This window comes from Hemitrygon akajei, chromosome 21 (assembly GCF_048418815.1).
Source record: "Hemitrygon akajei chromosome 21, sHemAka1.3, whole genome shotgun sequence".
In the NCBI taxonomy this organism is placed as follows: domain Eukaryota; kingdom Metazoa; phylum Chordata; class Chondrichthyes; order Myliobatiformes; family Dasyatidae; genus Hemitrygon; species Hemitrygon akajei.
This window is the reverse complement of record NC_133144.1, coordinates 16,779,352-16,802,190: the sequence shown is the minus strand read 5'-3', so window position 1 is coordinate 16,802,190 and position 22,839 is coordinate 16,779,352. Positions and strand designations below refer to the sequence as shown.

The following is a 22,839-nucleotide window of genomic DNA, read 5'->3' as shown; positions in this document are numbered from 1 at the left end:
GTGGAGCAGGTTAAGACCTACAAGTATCTGGGAGTACAGTTAGACGAGAAGCTAGACTGGACTGCCAACACAGATGCCTTGTGCAGGAAGGCACAGAGTCGACTGTACTTCCTTAGAAGGTTGGCGTCATTCAATGTCTGTAGTGAGATGCTGAAGATGTTCTATAGGTCAGTTGTGGAGAGCGCCCTCTTCTTTGTGGTGGCGTGTTGGGGAGGAAGCATTAAGAAGAGGGACGCCTCACGTCTTAATAAGCTGGTAAGGAAGGCGGGCTCTGTCGTGGGCAAAGTACTGGAGAGTTTAACATCGGTAGCTGAGCGATTATGAGCGACATAAGCGACATACGGTCAATTATGGAAAACTCTGAACATCCTCTACATAGCACCATCCAGAGACAGAGAAGCAGTTTCAGCGACAGGTTACTATCGATGCAATGCTCCTCAGACAGGATGAAGAGGTCAATACTCCCCAATGCCATTAGGCTTTACAATTCAACCGCCAGGACTTAAGAACTTTTTAAAAGCTATTATTAATGCTTTTTGAGATAGTGATTTAGATGCATATCATATTTTTTACTGAGTTAAGTATTGTATGTTATTAGTTTTGCTACAAGTGTATGGGACATTGGAAAAAAAGTTGAATTTCCCCATGGGGATGAATAAAGTATCTATCTATCTATAAACAGCTTCTATCCCACTGTTATCAGTCCCTTGAACAGACCGCACAGTCTACCTCGTTATGATCTTGCACTTTGTTGTTCACCTGCACTGGACTTTTAGTAGCTTTTACACTGTATTTTGCATTGTTATTGTTTTACTGAATTCTAGCACAGTGCACTGGGTAATGATTTAATCTGTATGAACAGTATGCAAGACGAGCTTTTCACTGTACCTTGGTACATGTGACAACAGCAAACCAATACCAATAGTAAGCTAATCAATACAGGTTAATAGGATGTTACAATTTGCTCTAATGTAGATGTGATTTGCAGAATATGGGAGTTGACAGGAAAAAATAAAGTGGGATGAATGTAAATGGGTACCTGACTGTCAGTTTATATTAGCTGAGGTTAAAGGTGTGTTCCGTGTGGTATGTCGTATGGCAGGAAAAAAAGATGGATCTTTGGTCCCAGTAGCAGTAGTGCTCATCATGCCTCAGTCTGTAGTACTCTTGGCTCTGGGCAAGTGACTGCTAAGTGAACAAGTTCTACTCTCAACTTGAGCACAGACCGACATGCTTCACTGTCAGTGGTAACTTATTTTAATGACTGCTCTTTGTGGTGGGAATAAAAAACTTCCATGATGTGGTAAGAGATATGATGGTGCTTCCTGAATAGAGCATTACAGTTATAAGGAGAGGCGAGAGAAACTAGGTCTGTTCTCTCTGGAGCAGAAAGGGTTAAGAAGGAATGTGAGTGAGGTTTATGAGGAATATAGATAAGGTATAAATTGCAGGAAACTTTCCTCTCCTCCCATATTAGATGTAAATAAAGCTAGAGGATAGGTACAGGAGATGGGGAAGAGCTCTGAGGGGGGCCTTCACCCAGAAATCATAAATGCCTGAATGCACTACTGGAAAGAGTAGCTCGAGCTGGATCACTGACTTTTTAAAAAAAAACTAGGTGCGTACAGTTGGCTCTCCTTATCCGCAGATTCAACCAACCGCAGATCGGGAAAACCTGGAAGTTCTCTCTCCAGCACTCGTTGTTTGAGCATGTACAGACTATTTTTTCTTGTCATTATTCCCTAAACAATAAACAACTATTTACATTGTATTAGGTATTATAAGTAATCTAGAAATGACTTAAAAGTACAGGCAGTCCCCGGGTTATGAATGAATTCCATTCCTGAGTCCGTCTTTAAGTCGGATTTGAAGTCTGAACAGGTACATCGGTATTATTTAGCGTCAGTTAGTCAAACGTTTTTCTTAGTATATAGTACAGATTTTACCCTGCTATGCATATCAAACACTTAAGAAACATACGTATTTCAATAATTAAACCACTGCGTTGCTTAGTAATAATTGCAGTTTTCATCGGGACAAGGCCTTTCACATTCTCTATTAAAATTGTTCCCATTATTGACCGACTGTAGCCTAATGCTTTTCCAATGACCGATGGCGTTTCACCTCTTTCCAATCGCTTTATCACTTCCACCTTATTTTCAATCGCGATCATGATTATTTTCGTGATCAGAAACACCGTGGATTCAGAGCTACACTGGGTCCTGATGTCCACCGCACTGACCATGTTAACTAAAGTCTGGGGTTCCACTGGGTCCTGAAGACCACCACACTGTGACAGGTTCTATAAGGGACTTCAGAATCTGCGTTTTTTGGTATCTGCGGGGGGTCTTGGAACCAATCCCCCGTGGATAAGGAGGGCCATGGATCAACAGCAGGGAAACAGGAATAAGAGCAGAATTAGGCATTCAGCCCATCGTCTGCTCTGCCATTTCATTATGGCTGATCCATTTCCCTCTGAACTGCATTCTCCTGGCTTCTCCCATAACCTTTCATGCCCTGACTAAGTAAGAACCTATGAACCTCTGCTGTAAATGCACTCGGTGAATTCCTGTGGCAATGAGTTCCACAGTTTCACCACCATCTGGCTAAAGAACATCCTCAACTGTTCTAAATGGATATCACCTTATTTGGAGGCCGTGCTCTCTAGTCCTAGACTCCCCAAAGGAAACACCATCTGCACATCTACTATCTACACCTTTCAACATTTGATATATTTCAATGAGATCCGCCCCCCTCATTCTTCTAAATTCCAATGAGTACAGGTCCAGAACCATCAAACAAGTCTTACAATCCTGGAATAATGTTTGTGAACGTCCTTTGAATCCTTCTCCAGTGTCAGCACTTTCTTTCTTAAATAAGGAGCCTAAAACTACTCTCAATACTCCCAAATGAGGCCTCACCAGTGCCTTATAAAGCCTCAGCATTACGTCCTTGCTTTTATATTCTAGTCCTTGCATTGCACTTTCCTTCCTCACCACTGATTCATCCTGCAAATTAACCTTAGGGAATCCTGCAAGACGACTGCCAAATCCCTTTGCACCTCAGATTTTTAAAGTTTCGCCTCATTTAGAAAACAGTCTGTGCTTTTATTCCTTCTACCAAAGTGCATGACCATATACTTTCCAACAATGAATACCATCTGCCACCTCTGCCCATTTCAATCTGTCCAAATCCTTCTGCAGTTTCTCTGCTTCAAGATTACCTGCCCCCCTCCATCCATCTACATATTGTCCACAAACATTGCCACAAAGCCATCAATTCCATCATTCTGACATATAACTTATAAAACAGTCCCAACACAGACTGCTGTGGAACACTTGTCACCAGCAACCAATCTGTAAAGGATCCCTTTATTTCCACTCTTTGCCTCTGGCCAATTAGCCAATGCTCTATCCATGCTACTAGCTTTCCTGTAACACCCTGGGCTCTTATCTAGTTAAGCAGCCACATGTGCGGCACCTTGTCAAATGCCTTCTGAAATTCCAAATACACAACATCCACTGATTCTCCTTTGTCTATCCTGCTTGTTATTTCTTCAGATTCTCACAGATTTGTAAGGCAAGATTTTCCCTTAAGGAAACCATGGTGACTTTGGCCTATTTTGTCAAGTGCCTCCAAATACTCTGAAACCACACTGGAATACAAATACAGAAGGGCATCCACTGGTTCATAGGGATGAGCTGGTCTGAGTAGCCAATTTGTATGCTGTACCATTCTACAATACCAAAGAATTGGATAGCATTCCCCAGAGTCCAGGCCAGTATAAGGAGGACTCATGTACAGAGGGATGGTCTGACGGAACATGGAGTTAAATGTGTTGAAAGAATAAGTAAATTTAGGAAGGACAACAAAATTCTAGGGGCGTATAGCCCGATGGGAGTTCGGGGAGCTGGGTTAAGCACAATAGGCAGCAATTCAAACAGAGAGGAGAAATGGGCTAAAAATTCTATATCTGAATGCACGAAATGTCAGAAATAAGGCGGATGAGCTTGAAGCCCAGGTGCAAATGGGTAACTATGATGTTGTTGGGATAACGGAGACATGGCTGCAGGGGGATCAGACCTGGGAAATGAATGTACAAGGGTATACATGCTATCGTAGGGACAGAAATGTGGGCAGAGGGGGTGGGGTGGCCCTGTTGGTGAGGAATGAGATTCAGTCCTTTGCAAGGGGGGACATAGGGTCAGGAGAAGTAGAGTCTGTGTGGATAGAACTGAGGAACAGTAAGGGCAAAAGGGCCCAAATGGGTGTTGTCTACAGGCCACCAAACAGTAGCATGGATATTGGGTGCAAGTTGAATAGGGAGTTAACATTGGCATGTGGCAAAGGTAATGTCGCAGTAGTTATGGGGGATTTCAACATGTAGGTGAACTGGGAGAATCAGGTTGGTGCTGGACCACAGGATAGGGAGTTTGTAGAGTGCCTACGGGATGCATTCTTGGAACAGCTTGTACGAGAGCCGACCAGGGACAAGACTATTCTGGATTTAGTGTTATGTAATGAACAGGATTTGATAAGCGATCTCGCAGTAAAGGAGCCATTAGGAGGTAGTGATCACAATATGCTAAGCTTTTATCTGCAATTTGAGAAGGATAAGGGCAGCTCGGAGGTGTCAGTGTTGCAGATGAACAGGGGAAACTATGGAGCCATGAGGGAGGAGCTGGCCAAAGTTGATTGGACGGATAGCCTAGCAGAAAAGACAGTGGAACAGCAATGGCAGGTATTCTTGGGAATAATGCACAAGGTGCAAAATCAGTTCATCCCCCAGAGAAGGAAGGATTCAAAGGGGGGGAAAGGGGCCACAGTGGTTGACAAAGGAAGTCAGAGATTGCATAGCATTAAAAAAAAGGAAATATGACAGAGCTAAGGTGAGTGGGAGGACAGATGATTGGGAAGTTTTTAAGGAACAACAGAACTTAACTAAAAAGACAATACGGGGAGAAAAAATGAGGTACGAACGCAAGCTAGCCAGGAATATAAAGGAAGATAGCAAAAGCTTTTTTAGGTATGTGAAGAGAAAGAAGATAGTTAAGAACAACGTTGGGCCCTTGAAGAATGAATTGGGTGAAATTGTTAATGGGAAACAGAGAAATGGCAGAAGAATTTAATGAGTACTTTAGATCTGTTTTCACTAAGGAAGACACAAGCAATCTCCCAGATGTATGGATGGGCCAAGGACATAGGGTAACAGAGGAAATGAAACAGATTGACATTCCGAAGGAAACGGTGATGAGAAGACTGATGGGACTGAAGGCTGACAAATCCCCAGGTCCAGATGGTCTGCACCCTAGGGTACTAAAGGAGGTGGCCCTGGAAATTGCGGATGCATTGGTAATCATTTTTTTTTAAAACTTTTTTTATTGTTTTCAAATAGTTACAGAATAAATGTGTATAAACAAAATGTTACCCAGCCCCCACCCCCTAACATCCCTATTAAAAAAATAAGAAAGAAAGTAAAAAAAAGGAATGCCTGGATATTGGAAGATCCCCACATGCTCCATGGAGTTCGTAATAACTTTAGTATATATATTTATTTATTTCCCCAAGTAACCAATTATTTCATCTTCGGAGCACCTATATATTTAATCCTGTCTTTTGTAAATAAGGGCGCCAAATTTTCAAAAATGTTTCATATTTATCTCTTAAATTATAAGTAATTTTTTCAAGTGGAATACAGCCATAAATTTCGTTCTTCCAACGATCTATACTTAGATATGTATCCGATTTCCAAGTCACTGCAATAGCTTTTTTGGCTACTGCCAATGCAATTTTTATAAATTCTTTCTGATATTTATGCAATTTGGATATCGGTTTTATCCCTTCAATATCACCTAGTAAAAGTAATATTGGGTTGTGTGGAAGTTGTATTCCAATAATTTGTTCCAGTAAAACTCTTAAATTTGTCCAAAAAAGTTGAATTTTAGAACAAGACCAAGTAGAATGTAAAAAAGTACCAATTTCTTGGTTACATCGGAAACACTGATCAGATAAATTTGGGTTTAATTTATTTATTTTTTGTGGTGTAATATATAGTTGATGTAAAAAATTGTATTGCACTAATCTTAATCGAACGTTTATTGTATTTGTCATAATCTCAAGACATAGTCTTGACCAGTTTTTTTCTTCAATTTTGATATTCAAATCACTTTCCCATTTTTGTCTTGACTTATGGACTCCTTGTTTAATTGCCTGTTTTTGAATCAAATTATACATACAAGAGATAAATTTTTTAATCTTTCCTTTTTGAATTAAAGTTTCTATTTCATTGGGTGGTAATCATTTTCCAATGTTCCTTAGATTCAGGATCAGTCCTGAGGATTGGAGAATGGCTAATGTTATCCCACTTTTTAAGAAAGGAGGAAGGGAGAAAACAGAGAACTATCGACCTGTCAGCCTGACATCGGTGGTGGGAAAGATGACAGAGTCCATTATTAAGGATGAAATAGTGGCATATCTAGATAGCAGTGATAGGACTGGGCCGAGCCAGCATGGATTTACCAACGGTAAATCATGCTTGACTAATCTGTTGGAGTTTTTTGAGGATGTAACCAGGAAGTTAGACGGGGGAGATCCAGTGGATGTAGTGTACCTCGATTTTCAGAAGGCATTTGATAAGGTCCCACATAGAAGATTGGTGGGTAAAATCAAAGCTCAGGGCATCGAGGGGAAGGCATTGACATGGATAGAAAACTGGTTGGCAGATAGAAAGCAAAGGGTAGCGGTGAATGGGTGTTTCTTGGAATGGCAGGTGGTGACTAGTGGGGTGCCACAGGGCTCGGTATTGGGACCACAGCTGTTTACCATTTACGTTAACGATTTGGATGAAGGCATAGAAAATAACATCAGCAAATTTGCTGATGATACTAAGCTGGGTGGCAGTGTGACATGTGATGAGGATGTTAGAATTCAGGGTGACTTGGATAGGCTGGGTGAGTGGGCAGATACTTGGCAGATGGCGTTTAATGTGAATAAGTGTGAGGTTATCCACTTTGGGAGTAAGAACAGGAAGGCAGATTATTATCTGAACAGTGTAGAGTTGGGTAAGGGAGAAATACAAAGAGATCTCGGAGTCCTTGTTCATCAGTCACTGAAGGTGAATGAGCAAGTGCAGCAGGCAGTGAAGAAGGCTAATGGAATGTTGGCCTTTATTACAAAGGGAATTGAGTACAAGAGCAAGGAAATCCTCTTGCATTTGTACAGAGCCCTGGTGAGACCACACCTGGAGTATTGTGTACAGTTTTGGTCTCCAGGGTTAAGGAAGGACATCCTGGCTGTAGAGAAAGTGCAGCGTAGATTCACGAGGTTAATTCCTGGGATGTCTGGACTGTCTTACGCAGAGAGGTTAGAGAGACTGGGCTTGTACACGCTGGAATTAAGGAGATTGAGAGGGGATCTGATTGAAACATATGAGATTATTAAGGGATTGGACAAGATAGAGGCAGGAAATATGTTCCAGATGCTGGGAGAGTCCAGTACCAGAGGGCATGGTTTGAGAATTAGGGGTAGGTCATTTAGGACAGAGTTAAGGGAAAACTTCTTCTCCCAGAGAGTTGTGGGGGTCTGGAATGCACTGCCTCGGAAGGTAGTGGAGGCCAATTCTCTGGATGCTTTCAAGAAGGAGCTCGATAGGTATCTTATGGATAGGGGAATCAAGGGATATGGGGACAAGGCAGGAACCGGGTATTGATAGTAATTGATCAGCCATGATCTCAAAATGGCGGTGCAGGCTCGAAGGGCCGAATGGTCTACTTCTGCACCTATTGTCTATAGTATTAGTACTCAAATCAACAGCAGTTATGCAGTGACCATCACACTTGTTTTGAGAGCTCTGTGCACACAATGCAACTCCCATATTAAAACAGTAACAAAACACTTTTTCAAGTTTAGTTGTTAGCAAATTGCTCTGGAAGCAGAATTAATGTTAACATGGTAGAATAATCTAAACATGATATTTGAGAAATGTCTGAAATCAGTGCCTTAAAGACTACTACACATGCAAAAGGGTTTTCCAAAACGAATTGAGAACACAGATCGAAAGCCAAGACACATATATACAGCAACAGACTTAAGGTGATATAATTCTCAATTGAGATGTTTTTTGTCATTGAGAAATAAAGGTTCTAAGAGGAGAATTAAGACCAGTAACAAATTAGAGAAGCATATAGCATTGCAATGATTAGTGCTTATGAGGATCAGAAGCCTTTTAGGAGCCAAACTATGACTAAGATCAATTACAAGTAAGCTACAGAAATATGAAAAGACCATACACACTCCCACAGAAAGGTCACTAAGATATACATTGGTTCCTTAAGATGATGAAACTGGGGAATCAATATTGGAAAATAAAGAAATGACAGAGATACTTATAGTAAAAGGCACCAAAAGCAGTTCAATAATAGAATCACAACATGCTAGTGGAGGCCATTCAGCCCATCAAATCTCATCCAGATTGATACAAGATCAACTCAGCAAGTTCTTCTCACTCTTTTTCCACATCCCTCAAATTGTTTCCTTCTAGATATTTATCCAGTTCCCTTTTGAATGCCGCAACTGAATCAGTCTATCAGCGCTCCTGGCATGGCACTCCAGATCCTAAATATGTACAGCTTTTCCCATCTCATTTGATTTTTTTTTTACTAATTAACTTGATTTTGTCCTTTTCACCCTGTCAAAGCGGGTGGGGTGTGGTTTCTCTCTACCCAATCTCAATAATCCTCAGTTTAAATACTTTCTCTCCCAACTTCCTCTCTTCCAAGGAAAACAATCCCAGATTCTCTGGTGCATATTCACAAGATTCGGTACAGAAACAAGCTCTTCAGCCCAATTTGCCCATTTCCAACAAGCATCCTATATGAGCTAGATCCATCTACCCAAGTTGGACTCATATCCCTCTAAACCTTTTTCTATAAATGTACCTGTCCCACATCCCCGGAATCATTTTGGTAAATCTCTTCCAAACAACCAAAACTTTCACATCTATGCAAAAATGTGATGCCCAGAATTAGGTGCAATATTCTATATGTGACGAAATCAGTGTTGTATTAAAATTTATTGAAATATCCTGGATTCCTTGACTGCACAAGTCTAGGGAAGACACTCTCAAGTCCCACCAAACCCGAGATTGAGACCCACCCTGAACCCGGTATGTGTGGATGCTGTGCAATTTGCTACCCTCTTACAAATTAGTGGCATGAAATAACAGACAGTACACTGCATACAATTAAAGGAATTATAGTTATGGATCTTAACTAAAGGGTTAGTAAAGAACAACAAAAAGAAAAAGGGCCCATTCTAATTAAGAAGTCAAGTTGGAGCCTCAGCTTGAACTTCTCTGTCACTCACATGCCGGGCCCTCGGGCAACGTGAACACCCACACCACCTTCTGAATGTCACTCACAATCCATCTCAAACAAACGGGTCTCCCACCGGATCGTACACTACGACTGGTTCTCCCTAGCATCTTCTCTCTTCATCTCCCGATGAACAAAAGCCCAAGCCCAACCTTATTGCCCCTCACCAAGAAAACCTCCCAGTAATTGGATGGCACACATTCCACATCATCCCTTATCTTCAACAATAACCCCAATAGGCTAACAACAGAACAGAGCTGCTAAATAAAATCACTACCGCATATCAGTAAAGATGTGAACCAAGGCATTACACTATCACAACTTCCTTTGTCTTGTACTTTATCTTTCTTATTCATAAAACATAGCATCCCATTTGTCATTAAGCCATGCTTGCTACTCCCCTACCACTCTCAACTATGGAAGTATACACCTAGATTGTTCCATTCTAACATGCCGTTTAGAATTAAACCTTCTGATTTATGGTGTTCCTCTACTTCTACAACTTCACACTTCTCAGCATTAATCTTTTACCCGCTATCCTTCTTCATGATAGTATATGACTACATCATCTTGAAGTTTATCATTATCCATCTCAATTTACCAGACCAAGTTCTGTGCTTGTGCCCAATGCAGCCAATATACTAAGAAAAACAGCAGCCCCAGTCCCGACTCCTGAAAAATACTATTGTACAAAAAAGGATCTAATGCTTTCCCAGCGTATATGACAATTAAGCTCTTCTACGGCTTCTAGCCAGGTACGGATATCGAGCTTAACTGAGATTTCAGTGACAAACTCTGCCATCTTCATAAGGGGTGATGCCTGGGTATGTCTAGTCCGGTGGTATTTATACCCCCTTTGTCTGTCCCCCTGCTTGGTTAGTCTTCATCCAATCAGTTTTCCATTCTCCCACCTTGTTTACCTTTTTTCCAGTTCTTACTTAGACTGAGACCTTAGTTTTTGTTAAAATTCTTTTCCTCTGGTTTTACTTCAACGGCTTCCTTCACCAGATGATCCCAAAAGCCATTGGCGTGGCACAGTAGTTTTGTGCCAAAATCAATCCTATGGCCAATGTGAATGTAATATTCTGCTACCACTGATTTCACTGGTTAACCCAAATGGATACACCTCCTGTGTGGGATCCCACTGCACGTCCCGTCTGGCCAATATGCGCCGCTCCACATTCACAGGGAACCTTGTAAAAGCCAGCCATCTTTGATCATCTTTCATCCCAGATCATCTTTGACCCAGTGATTTGAGCTTCCTTACAGATGGTATTAATCCAGTATTTCTTCAGGATTCTGCCGATCCTACCAGAAACCACGGTAATATAGGGAAGACAGGCGGTAGCAACAAGTTCCTCCTCATTATTAGGTTTCATGATTTTTCTGTTTGCCCTTTCAAGCCCCCTGATTGATTTCCTTCACCTTGTAGCCATTCTATAGGTACTTTGTGTGTAATTGTCTTATTTCCTCCTGGAGACTCGCAGGGACCAAAATAGTTTTTCGCCCAGTTAATCACAGTAGAAAGAACTGCTCTACATTGGGAGGTATGATTGGTGGCTGTTATTGCTGACGTACAAGTCCTTGTGAGTGGTTCTCCAACAGACGCCATGTCCGAGGCTACCATCCAGTTTCTCTTGTATTACAATGTCCAGGAACAGGAGGCAACCACTCTTCTCCATCTCCATCGTAAATTGAACGTTTGGATGTATCCTGTTCAGATGGTCATGGAACTTTTGGAGGTCTTGGAGCCGATGAAGCAACACAATGAAGGTGTTATCGATGTACCCGAAGCAGCATTTGGGGTGTAATAGCCTCTCCTCAAAGTCCTCCATGTAGAAATTAGCAATAGCCAGCAGCAAGGGTGATCCCTTGGCCACTTTGTCTGTTGTACAACTGTACACTTCACCTCAGAAAACCATTCTTTGCAAATAATGACAACATCTGTATTGCAATTTCTCCTACCTCAAATTCCTTAGAGGCTTATACCCATTTTCATTACTGTATTCCTTTTCACTTATAGAAGTTCTCACACATTGGTCTCACTCAAAGGAAAAGCTGCTTTCAAACCCTTTAGATGGAGATAGTGTCCCAGGTTAAGTATTTTATTACCTAAGATAGTGCAGATCCCATTATAAGTTGATGTGGTAAACTTAGAGGCTAGCTGTCCAACTTGAAAGTCTAATTGTAAACCACAGTTATTGCATCGCAAATCAATTTTGAAGGCCACTCAGTTGTTGAGAAGGATTCAAATTCTAATATCCCCATTTATTTATGTAATGTATTTGCTGTGCCTACCTTTCTATTCTTAATTGCTTCAAAGCAGGCAGTTTCTATTTTGTTAGCATAGTCATGAAGTTCCATATGTCTCAACATCATTACAGCACTTAACAGAAGGGCTGTGGGATTTGCCATATCCAACCCAGCAATATCTGGTGCTGTACCATGAACCTGGTCAGGGAAAAGAGCACAGAGCAATTAAAAATTAAATTCTGGTGCAGAAGACTCACAAACACCTCAAAATTCCACAAATTTATTTTTACAAATAAGTAGTAGTATCACAATCATTAAAAGCCCTAGCTGTTTTCACATAAAGAATGAGCAGTGCTCTCTTCAAGTTCAGAAGAATGAGGAATGATTTACTGAATCTTCTGGGTAAATGTGAAGCTGTTTCTACTAGTGGGAGGATCTCGAATGAGACAACATAGAAAGTTGACATTTAAAAATGAGTTGTAGAGGAGGTGGATAGTAACAGTCTTTACCCCAGGACAGAGGAGTCCAAAGCAAGGGGGCACAGATTTAAAATGAGGGGATTTTTTTTTTTTTTTTTTTTTTTTTTTTTTTTATAAAAGGGTCCTGAGAGGCAGATTTTCCACACAATGGTAAGTATATGGTAAGAGCTACCAGAAGTAGTGGTTGAGGCAAGTACAATAGTATAATTTAAACAGCACATGGATAGGTACATAGAGGGAGAGGTTAGAGGGATATGGGCCAAAGGCAAGAAATTGGGGCTCGATGGGCGAGCAACATATTGTCACGTACTTATTGGACTGAACGGGGGAGGGGGGGGCGAGGACAAGGAAATGGCAGATGAACTAAATGAGTATTTTGCATCAGTCTTCATTGTGGAAGACACTAGTAGTGTACCAGATGCTGAAGGGTGTGAGGGAAGAGAAGTGAGTGCAATTGCTATTAAAAGGGAGGAGGTGCTCAAAAAGCTGAAAGATCTAAAGGTACACAAGTCACCCAGACCAGGTAAGGTTCTGAAAGAGGTAGTGATAGAGATTGTCCAGGCATTAGCAATGATCTCAAAAATCACTGGACTCTGGCGTGGTGTCAGGCAACTGGAAAATTGCATATGTCACTCTACTCTATGAAAGGAGGAAGGCAGCAGAAAGGAAATTATAGTTCAGTTAGCCTGACCTCAGTGGTTGGGAAGATGTTGGAGTCAATCGTTATGGATGAGGTAATGGAATACTTGGTGACATAGGACAAGATAGGACAAAGTCAGCATGGTTTCCTTCAGGCAAAATTTTGCCTGATGAACCCATTGGAAATTTGAGATGATTACAAGTAGGATAGATAAAGGGGATGTAGTGGATGTTGTATATTTGGATTTTCAGAAGGCCTTTAACAAGGTGCCACACGAGGCTGCTTATCAAGTTAAGAGCCCATGGTATTACAGGAAATTTACTGGCATGATTAGAGCATTGGCTGATTGGTAGGAGGCAGGGAGTGGGAATAAAACAATCCTTTTCTGTTTGGCTGCCAGTGACTACTGGTGTTCTGCAGGGGTCAGTGTTGTGATCACTTCTTTTTATGCTGTATATCAATGATTTAGATAATAGAATAGATGGCTTTGTTGCCAAGTTGGCAGATAATACAAAGATTGGTGGAAGGGCAGGTGGTGTTGAGGAAACTGATAGGTTGTAGAAGGACTAGGACAGATTAGGAGAATGGGCAAGAAAGTGGCAAATGAAATACAATGTTGGAAAATGCATGGTCATGCACTTTGGTAGAAGAAATAAATGTACAGACTACTTTCTACAAGGCGAGAAAATCCAAAAATCCAGGTGGAAAGGGACTTGGGAGTCCTTGTGCAGAACACACTAAAGCTTAACTTGCAAGTAGAGTCTGAGGTGAAGGCAGCAAATGCAATGTTAGCATTCACTTCAAGAGGTCTTGAATACAAGAGCAGGGACATGATACTGAGGCTTTATAAGGCACTGGTGAGGCCTCACCTTGAACAGATGTGGGCTCCTCATCTAAGAAAAGATGTATCGGCATTGGAGAGGGTTCAGAGGAGGTTCACAAGGATGACTCTGGGAATGAAAAGGGTTATCTCAGAGGAATGTTTGATAGCTCTGGGTCTGTACTCACTGGAATTTTGAAGGATGAGTTGAGATCTCATTGAAATCTTTCGAATGTTTAAAGAGTAGAAAGGATATTTCTCATGGTAGTGGAGTCTAAAACAAGAGGGTACAGCCTCAGGGTAGAGGGGCATCCATTTAAAACAGAGATGCAGAGAAATTTCTTTAGCTAGATGGTGAATTTGTGGAATTTATTACCACAGGCAGCCATGAACGCCAGATCGTTGGGTGTATTTGAGGCAAAGCTTGATAGGTTCTTGATTGGACACCATGTCAAAGGTTACCAGGAGAAGGCCGTGGAGTGGGGCTGAGGAAGGGAACTGAAAAGGATCAGCCATGATTAAATGGGCCAAACGGCTAATTCTACTATGTTTTATGGTCTTATGTGAACAGCCTGTACCACGCAAGTACTTCTTGCAGAAAGGAAAAAAAATCCTGGAATGAGTGCAAATCATTGGCTGATATAAAGATGAATTACATATATTCTTGAAAGATAAGGGAACTGAAATACATAGGGAAATAATATAGAACAGTTCTAATCATCAAGCTCCAAAACCCGGGCCTCTGTATCTCCTTGACTTCCTCAGTGGGAGACCAGTCAGTGTGGATAGGACATGACATCTGCTCCTTGTTGACCATCAATACTAATGTACCTTAAGGATGTGTACTTAGTCCACAGCTCTACCCTCCCCACACCCATGACTGTGTGGCTACACAGCTCAACTGGCATCAGTAGATTTGCCGATGACATCTACTTTTGGCAAAATTCCAGATGGTGACAAGACAGCGTTTAGGAGTGTGATTGATCAGCTGGTTGAGTGGTGTTCCAACAACAGTGTTGCACTCAACACAAATAGGACGAAGGAACTGATTATGGACTTCGGGAAGTGGAATTCGAGGGAACACACACCAGTCCTCAGCAGGATCAGCAATGTTAAAGGCGAGCATTTTCAAGTTCCTGGGTGTCAACATCTCTGAAGATCTATTCTGGGCCCAACATATTCATACAATTACAGAGAAGGCACAACAGCATCTATATTTCATTAGGAGTTTTAGGTGACTTGGTATGTCACCAAAAACATTCGCAAATTTCTACAGATGTACCTTAGAGAGCATTCTATATGATTGCATCACTGTCTGGTATAGAGGGGCCCTGCATATGATCGGAAAAAACTGCAGAAAGTTGTAAACTCAGCCAGTTCCACAATGGGCACTTGCCTCCCCAGCACTGAGGACACCTTCAAAATGTGATGCATCAAAAAGACAGTATCCATCATTAAGGACCTCCATCAACCAGGACATGCCTTCTTCTCATTGCTATTATCAAGGTGGTGGTACAGCAGTCTGAAGAAATACAATATTTCAGGAACAGCTTCTTCCTCTCCTCCAGATTTCTCTTTTTGCAACACTTCACTTCTTATTGTAATTTGTAGGTTTTTTTCTAGTATTATGTATTGACTTATACTGCTGCCACAAAACAATAAATTTCATGACATATGACTGTGATATTAAACCTGATTCTGATTTAAGATTTGTGGGAGATCAGCAATCATATCTTACGCAGATTTTTTTTTTTTTTTTTTAAAGAGTTCTAATGAGACAAAATTCATATTTATACAGCAATGCACTTTATCTATTCAATCTTATTTTAATTTTTCTGAGAAAGACAAGTCATCTCTTACAGATTCAAAAATTGCAACTCCATTTTCTCCAATGTTTCCACTTGGCGTAACTCCCAGACCGCCAATCAACCCAGCGCATAGATCACTGAAACACAAGGAAAACAGTCAGAAAAACAAGTAGGTGTAAATAGAGCACCTACATAACATCTCAAAATGTGAACATTTAAAGTACTCAGAGTTCCTGGCTTCACCTGCAACCCACTCCTGGCCATTTCTCTAACATCTTCCTGATTCGCTGACGATAGTAATTGTGTTGCTCTTACCTTCATTAAGCTGGAAAATCTAATCAATTTTGCAGTCAAATTCCAGTCTCGTCTCTCCTTCAGAAGTCACGTCTGACTCGCACCTCCTGAGACTAGGTCACTGACTAATAAACCCGTTGACTATACTTGTGCCGAGAACAAGGCAGCGCAGTATCATGTAGAGTTCCGCGTAATACTAAACAGTGCCAGCAATCGGAAGATTGGATTCAATTGCTGCTGTTGACTGAAAGAGGTTTGTACATTCTCCCCATGACCAATTGGGTTTCCTCCCACATTCCAAAAGGCATACAGGTTAGGATTAGTAAATTGTAGGCATGCTACACTGGTGCCAGAAACATGGTGATGCTTGTGGGGCTGCCCCCAGCACATCTTCAGGTCTGTTAGTTGTTGATGTGAACAAAGCATTTCACTGTACGTTTCAAAGTAACGTGACAAATAAAGCTCATCTTTTAAATCTTTCCTTCTCTGTGCATACATTTGAAAGATTCTGCTTTCTACATTAGTGCTTCCTATAGGATTTCCTGTCACCAAGATCATTAGATGGACTCTAATTTTGCTGTCGTCCTTTTCCTTTCCTTCTGGAGCACTGGCTTTGATTAGAGATAACAGTATAACCTACTGAATCTGTGTTGCTCTCAGGATCTTGTTGTATGATTGAATTTGTGGGCACTTACACAATGCCCTTCATGCTAATTTTCCCTTTATTGCTGTAATACAATATTGGTAATCATACTCCAAAAAAAAAAAAAACCAGGTGAAGAGATCACTTACCTTTTCTGCTTTCAATGATGTATTCTCCACTATGTTGGTGAGACTTATTCCCCAGTAGATTCCTGTCAGTTGCTACTTTAATTTCCAGTCTGTTTCCAATGGAAACCCCTTCCTCACATCAACAAACAACAACTCAACTTCGATTGGACAAATTATAACCCCACCAGAATTTTTCAAGTTTCAATAAGGACTCTTCCATTGCAACACAAACCTGTCTGACCAATCTTCTCGGTCTGTATTTGCCATATCTCTCTGTCTTATCACCCCATCACAGAACACTTGTTACCCAGTCATCTTATAATTTGTAATTCCTATTTTCTCAGTTTTACAGCATTGCTCTTTTCAAAATATTTTTACACTACCAGACTCGACTACCATGTTGACCATGTTTAATTAAAAACATTGCTGCCAGCCCCAATGACTCTTGGAGAATGACAAGAGGGAGAGTATGCAAACACTTTGTACAAAGGTCATTCAGTCTAAAATTACCAACCTTAAGATGTCACCATAGAGATTTGGCATTACAAGCACATCAAATTGTGACGGGTCTTGCACCATCTAACAAGGGAAAAAAAAAGACAGATTAGCTTTATTTGTCATTCTGCAACAAAACATACACAATGAAATTTGTAATTTGCAACAATGACCAACACTTCTGATGCCAGCAGAGCATGCCCACAACTTATTTACATTAACCCATATGTCTTTGATAATATGGGAGAAAACCAGAGCACCCAGAAGAAACCCATGCTGATAAAATATGTAAAGGGTTAACACAGTCAGTTAAACATAGCAGGCCGTTTTCTCCGAAAGAAACCGTTGATGATCAACAGATGTGCTTTTCAATGCTGAGCAATATTTCTTCTTGAAGTTAGCCAGCTAGTGCTTCAAGGTCCTTGTTCTTGTGCAGTTATGTGCAGAGATATGACCAGCCTGTTCTGTGTACGAGGCCATTATACCCATTCTGTAATTTGTCTCTCAGTACTGTCAAGCAATAGACAAGTTTGACTCCAGCTTGGTATGTGTGGAGGTATCTGAACGACTATATCCATTTTGTAAGGGGAATTGTGAGTTAGTTGGTGGACCAGACAGGAACAGTCACAGACTGTTCCTGTTTGAGTGACTAACTGAGTAAGCCCTGGGAGCTTTGAATAAAGTGTTTGTACTTATACAGTCTCTGAGTGACTTTATCCAGATTTGATTTCCACAACGTAGTCACCAGGAGAACGTACAAATTCTTTTAAAGACAGCAGAGGGAATTGAACCCCATTCACTGCCACTGCAATAGCATTATGCTAACTGCTACACCACCATCCTGCTCTACCAGGATAAGGAAAGGAACACAGACTTTAAATGTAATTCTGCTCAATGGGTTTCATTTTTATTAAGCCAAAGAAGTCAATTTCATAATCACAATACTTACATTAAGACAGACTGTATCCAAGTACATTTCATTGAACTTGATATCTTTAAAGTTTTCTGCTACTTCTCTGCATTTCCTCAGGAATAGTCCATCTGACATTCGCCTGCAACACATTCATACAAATGAGCTTAAGTGCAGGCAGGCTTCAGTCTCCCACACTGTTTTGATGATGCATATAATCGGCTCCAGACACATATGATGTCAATGCTAAACAACTTAAATATGATGACATACATTTTAAAATTCATTCAATGCATAGGCATTTAGCCTTAAACTAATTAGTAAAACAATTCTATTTCACAACAGATAATGTCTCTACAAAAAAAAAAAGCTGACCACTTCTATAAACAATTAATTTCCATTCATATTACTGCCATGACACCGCTGACGTTTAGGGCAGTAATGAAGGTGCTCCATCTCTGTTGATCTCCTGTGTTTCCTCCATGCTTCAAAGGTCCAGTTACGTACTATCTTGATGGAGTTGACCTCTCTTCTCTTCACATGCCCAATCCATCTCCAACACTTCATACCATCGCAAACAGACATAGAACGATACTTCACTGCTGTTTCCATCACAGTATTTTTTGACCAGTCAGGGTTAGCCCCAGGCTGAACTCCAAACCTGGAGAACTGGTAGATCAGTCAGTCTAGCCACCATCTTTGACTTGTTTGGGGTGACCCTACCAAGAGCCAAAACACAAGGCCAGGACTCCAGCCAATATAGATCTTCAGGTCATTGAGGCACACAGGTCTTCAAACCATGACAAGGTTGTGGTCCTATTGGAGGTTCCACTAACTTATCGGTGCTTTTCATGACCAGAAATTTAACAGCAAGAGCTACCCAAATACCATAGCTACAAGAGCACAAGAGAGGAAAGCTTGCAGCATGCAACTCACCACAACTCTCAAAGGAATCAAAAGTCAGTTAACACAAAAAAAAGTCGTTGCATCATCCAGGGCAGAAGCACCTCACTCACAAAAGCTTTCCCCAAAAATCCCTTCCTAATCTAGTATTGAAAAGGAGGGCAAAGAAAACTGCTAAATGGCAACGTTTTCACCATTTCCAACCCCATCCAAGAAGCACACATTCAGAAAATTAATTTTTTAAGAACTAACATTGCAAGAGTAGCCAACATCTACAGCCCCATTTGTCTTTGACAAGTGGTGACGAGCCACTTTTTGAAACCCTATCACTATTTCAGTGAAGGTAGTTCTACAGTACTGTTGGGTAGGGAGCCCCAGTATTTAGACTGTATGGTATATTTCCAAGTATAATATATTGTGTGAATGTCAGCTGTAGCATTCCCCTGCTTCTGCTGCCATCGCCTTTCTTGGTGCCAAAGTAGAGGTTGCAATTAGGGAGGGGTTGCTATTGGATCATTCTAGGTGAATAATCAAAACATTTTGTAGATGCAACTACTGTGTGCCCATGGTGAAGGAATGAACATTGATGGGCCACAAATCAAGATAACTGCTTTGTCCTGAATGTTGCCACTCAGCTGGAGATTTTTGTGTTGTATTCACCCAGGCAAGAGCAGTGTTTTTCATCATGCTCCTGACTTGTGCTTACAGATGGTGGAAAGGCTTTGAGGAAAAAGAAAAAGAAATTGGTAGGTAAATTATTCAGTGCTGAACAGTGAGCTTTTGACTTGCTCTTGTGTCACAATATTATGTATATGGTTCAGTTGAGTTTCTGGTCAATGGTGATTCTAGGATACTGATCTCGGGCAACACTGTGTGTGGCACAGCAGTTAATGCTGTCTCTTAATTCCACTGACACAAGCTTGATACTGATCTTGGATGTTATCTGGAGTTTACACATTCTCCCTGCGAGTCTGAATTTCCTTTGGGTCCAAAATGGAAGTTGGACCAGACTACATCTACATACAAATTCCTGACCTAATGTGACTGTCACACATTCTCAGCATAAAAGTTTTCTTTCTGCCCATCTCATTCACTGACTGCAGAGTCTAAACAGTCCATGAGCATGTACATTAAACCCTGACATGTTGGGTTGGATTGCCAGACTGGTAACTATGTTCTATTTGCCATACAGGATGTCCCACCACAAACTCAAAACCAAAGCTTCCCAAAAGATCCTAGCATTGTGAATCTAAAATTAAAGTCACCCATGCTATAGCTAACCCCTCCACTGGTATCCCAAGCTCACCTTATTAATCTGCCTTTCCTTTAAATATTACATTTTCAGATGGCTCACTGTTCATAAAACCCCTTCTAATCCCCTCTAAACTGGGGCCATGTTACAGTGGTCAATTATCCCAGCCCTAAAACACAACCACAAGAACTTCTCAGGACAGTGTCCAGAACACAATCAACCTCATACGTCAATGATGTTTCTATAAATGTCAGAAATATGTTGGTTCCCTGATTGTACAATGCTCAAATTCATTTGAAACTTATCAGCAATTGAAACAATCCCTGCATGAGTACAGCAAAACCAAGACACATGCAGATATGTACAAGTTACCATAAATCAGCTCAACAAGTAGTATCGAGCAACAATCAGTTCCAATAAGAGAATCCCATGCCCTGTCCTTAATATTCAATGACATTACTATTACTGAATCCACAGCATCAACATCCTGGGGTCATCTCTGATGAGGTCAACTGGCCTAGTCACATCAATACTATGGCTACAAGAATAAGCTGGAGGTTGAATTTCCAGCTGAGAGAAGGTCACCACCTGCTCCCCAAATCCTCCTATCGCATAGAGGCATGTAAAAATGTGGTGGAATACTTATTTGCCTAGATGAGCATATTTATAACACTCAATAAAGCTCAACACCATCCAGAGTAATACTGTCTGCTTGTTGGTATTCTATCCATCACCCCAAACAGACCGACGTGGGAATCTTATCACTGTTCCTTCATTTTGCTAGTTGCAAGCTCTGGAACTCTGAATCCTAAAGGCACTGTGGGAGTATAAGATTGTAAAAGTTCAAGCAGGCTCAGCACCATCTCCTGTCTTGCCAGAAAAGCTCACAAGAAAAACCCTTCTAATTTCACTGCTGTATCAGCACTTTCAAGCTCACCATCTCAAGGCAACTTATCCCATAACCATTACCCCATCTTAAACCTCTCTCTCTCTCTCACAAGCCATAGAGCCTGCTTATATGCACAGATCTGTCCTCATTAAATAAGGAGGGCTTCACAACAAGTTTCTGGTCCAATTGAAGTACAGTGGCCACTCTGGTCATCATCATGGGCTCATGGTTTCTTCAACCCTTTTCATCCACAATCATCTACTACTGTGTCAGGTAAGCAAATCATGGCAACCGTATATGGCAAATTAAACACAAGGAGCTCCCAACATGCCCCTTCGCATTGAAACTCATTCCAGTCCACTTACATGATGTTGGCCTTGTGCACAGCTGTGACCGTATTCCTCTTATTGTTCCGTGAATATTCAAAGGCAAACTCTGCAATCCGCCTGCTGGCATCCTCTGTGATCAGTTTAATACTCTGGACCACCCCTTCGACAATCTGCAACATGGGCAAAAGGTCACACAAAATGTTTACAGACTGCTCACTAATCAGATAAGGTTTTTTTTTGGAACAGTACGTCTGGACAAATTCTGGAAGCCAAATAACAGCTGCAACAGAAATAACTTCATCTTAACCATTTCCTATCTACCCAACAATTTTTGAATTTTTTTTTGAAAAGGATTGTAAATATTAGTTGTAAGTATCTCTGAACTGTACTGAACATTAAACCAGAGCACCATTCTATTTGCTCCTTACACCTACCGGCACATATTATTTGTAAAGGACATTACATCATGATACCCTGGAACATTTTACTTTCTAGCTCAGACTCTTTCCAGTGCCTCAATGGCCTGTGTTGCCAGAATTAGTTCTGCTGGCATTGGCCAGAACTGATGCATTTTCTGCACAGCTGAGAATATGACCGACCTGATTTATCAACCACGCTATTCAATGACTTACTGTTTTGTACCCAAATTTGATATCCACTGATTCTTAGTGAGTGCAAGACTCTCTTTAGTACTTCCAGAAGGGATACAGAGCTGAGACATGCAAAACTGGTAACCTGACCTGCTATTCAAAACAACAGTAGAGATGCCAAATTTATCTTTACTGGTCATCTTTAGGCAAACATAATGGTGATACAGCCATTTCCTCTCTACTTCTGTAACAATCAGCGCTCATCCAGTGCACTCTTCTTCTTAGCGAGGTCAGCTGAGATCATCGGGGTCTCTCTCCCCGCCATTACAGACATTTATACCACACACTGCATCAGCAAAGCAAACAGCATTATGAAGGACCTCACACACCCCTCATACAAACTCTTCTCCCTCCTACCATCTGGGAAAAGGCACCGAAGCATTCTGGCTCTTACGACCAGACTATGTAACAGTTTCTTCCCCCAAGACATCAGACTCCTCAATACCCAGAGACTGGACTGACACCAACTAACTGCCCTCTACTGTGCCTATTGTCTTGTTTATTATTTATTGTAATGCCTGCACTGTTTTGTGCACTTTATTCAGTCCTGGATAGGTCTGTAGTCTAGTGTAGTTTTTTTTCCTGTGTTGTTTTTATGTAGCTCAGTGTAGTTTTTGTATTGTTTCATGTAGCACCATGGTCCGGAAAAATGTTGTCTCGTTTTTACTATGTACTGTACCAGCAGTTATGGTCGAAATGACAATAAAAAGTGACTTGACTTGACTTCTTCTTCCCACCCCTTCTGCTAAGTGACATAGTACACCACAGTGAACTGATGCTCTACCAAGCCACACTTATGGTATTTGAAAGTATACTTCAGCACACAATTCAACAAAGTACACGTAGAATGATTATGTAATGAAGAAGTCTCTCAAAGGGATGAGATGACAAGCAAGATTGATCAGAGTAAGAACTACAATTGACATCTCCAGCCCCCACACTGTCTCAACCTCAGTTACTCACAAACTTCCATAC

At 41.1% G+C, this 22,839-nt stretch overlaps 1 protein-coding gene across 1 annotated transcript in view; it reads right to left on the bottom strand.

The window, feature by feature from the left end:
• Nucleotides 1-22,839, bottom strand: part of idh3a (isocitrate dehydrogenase (NAD(+)) 3 catalytic subunit alpha) — a 39,216-nt gene that overhangs the window by 2,174 nt on the left and 14,203 nt on the right. Inside the window, exons 6-10 of the mRNA XM_073024885.1 lie at nt 21,251-21,384; nt 17,881-17,983; nt 16,951-17,015; nt 15,424-15,508; nt 11,670-11,822 (exon numbers count right to left, since the gene is read on the bottom strand). Coding sequence (XP_072880986.1) covers nt 11,670-11,822; nt 15,424-15,508; nt 16,951-17,015; nt 17,881-17,983; nt 21,251-21,384 — 540 coding nt within the window. The remainder of the gene's footprint in view (nt 1-11,669; nt 11,823-15,423; nt 15,509-16,950; nt 17,016-17,880; nt 17,984-21,250; nt 21,385-22,839) is intronic.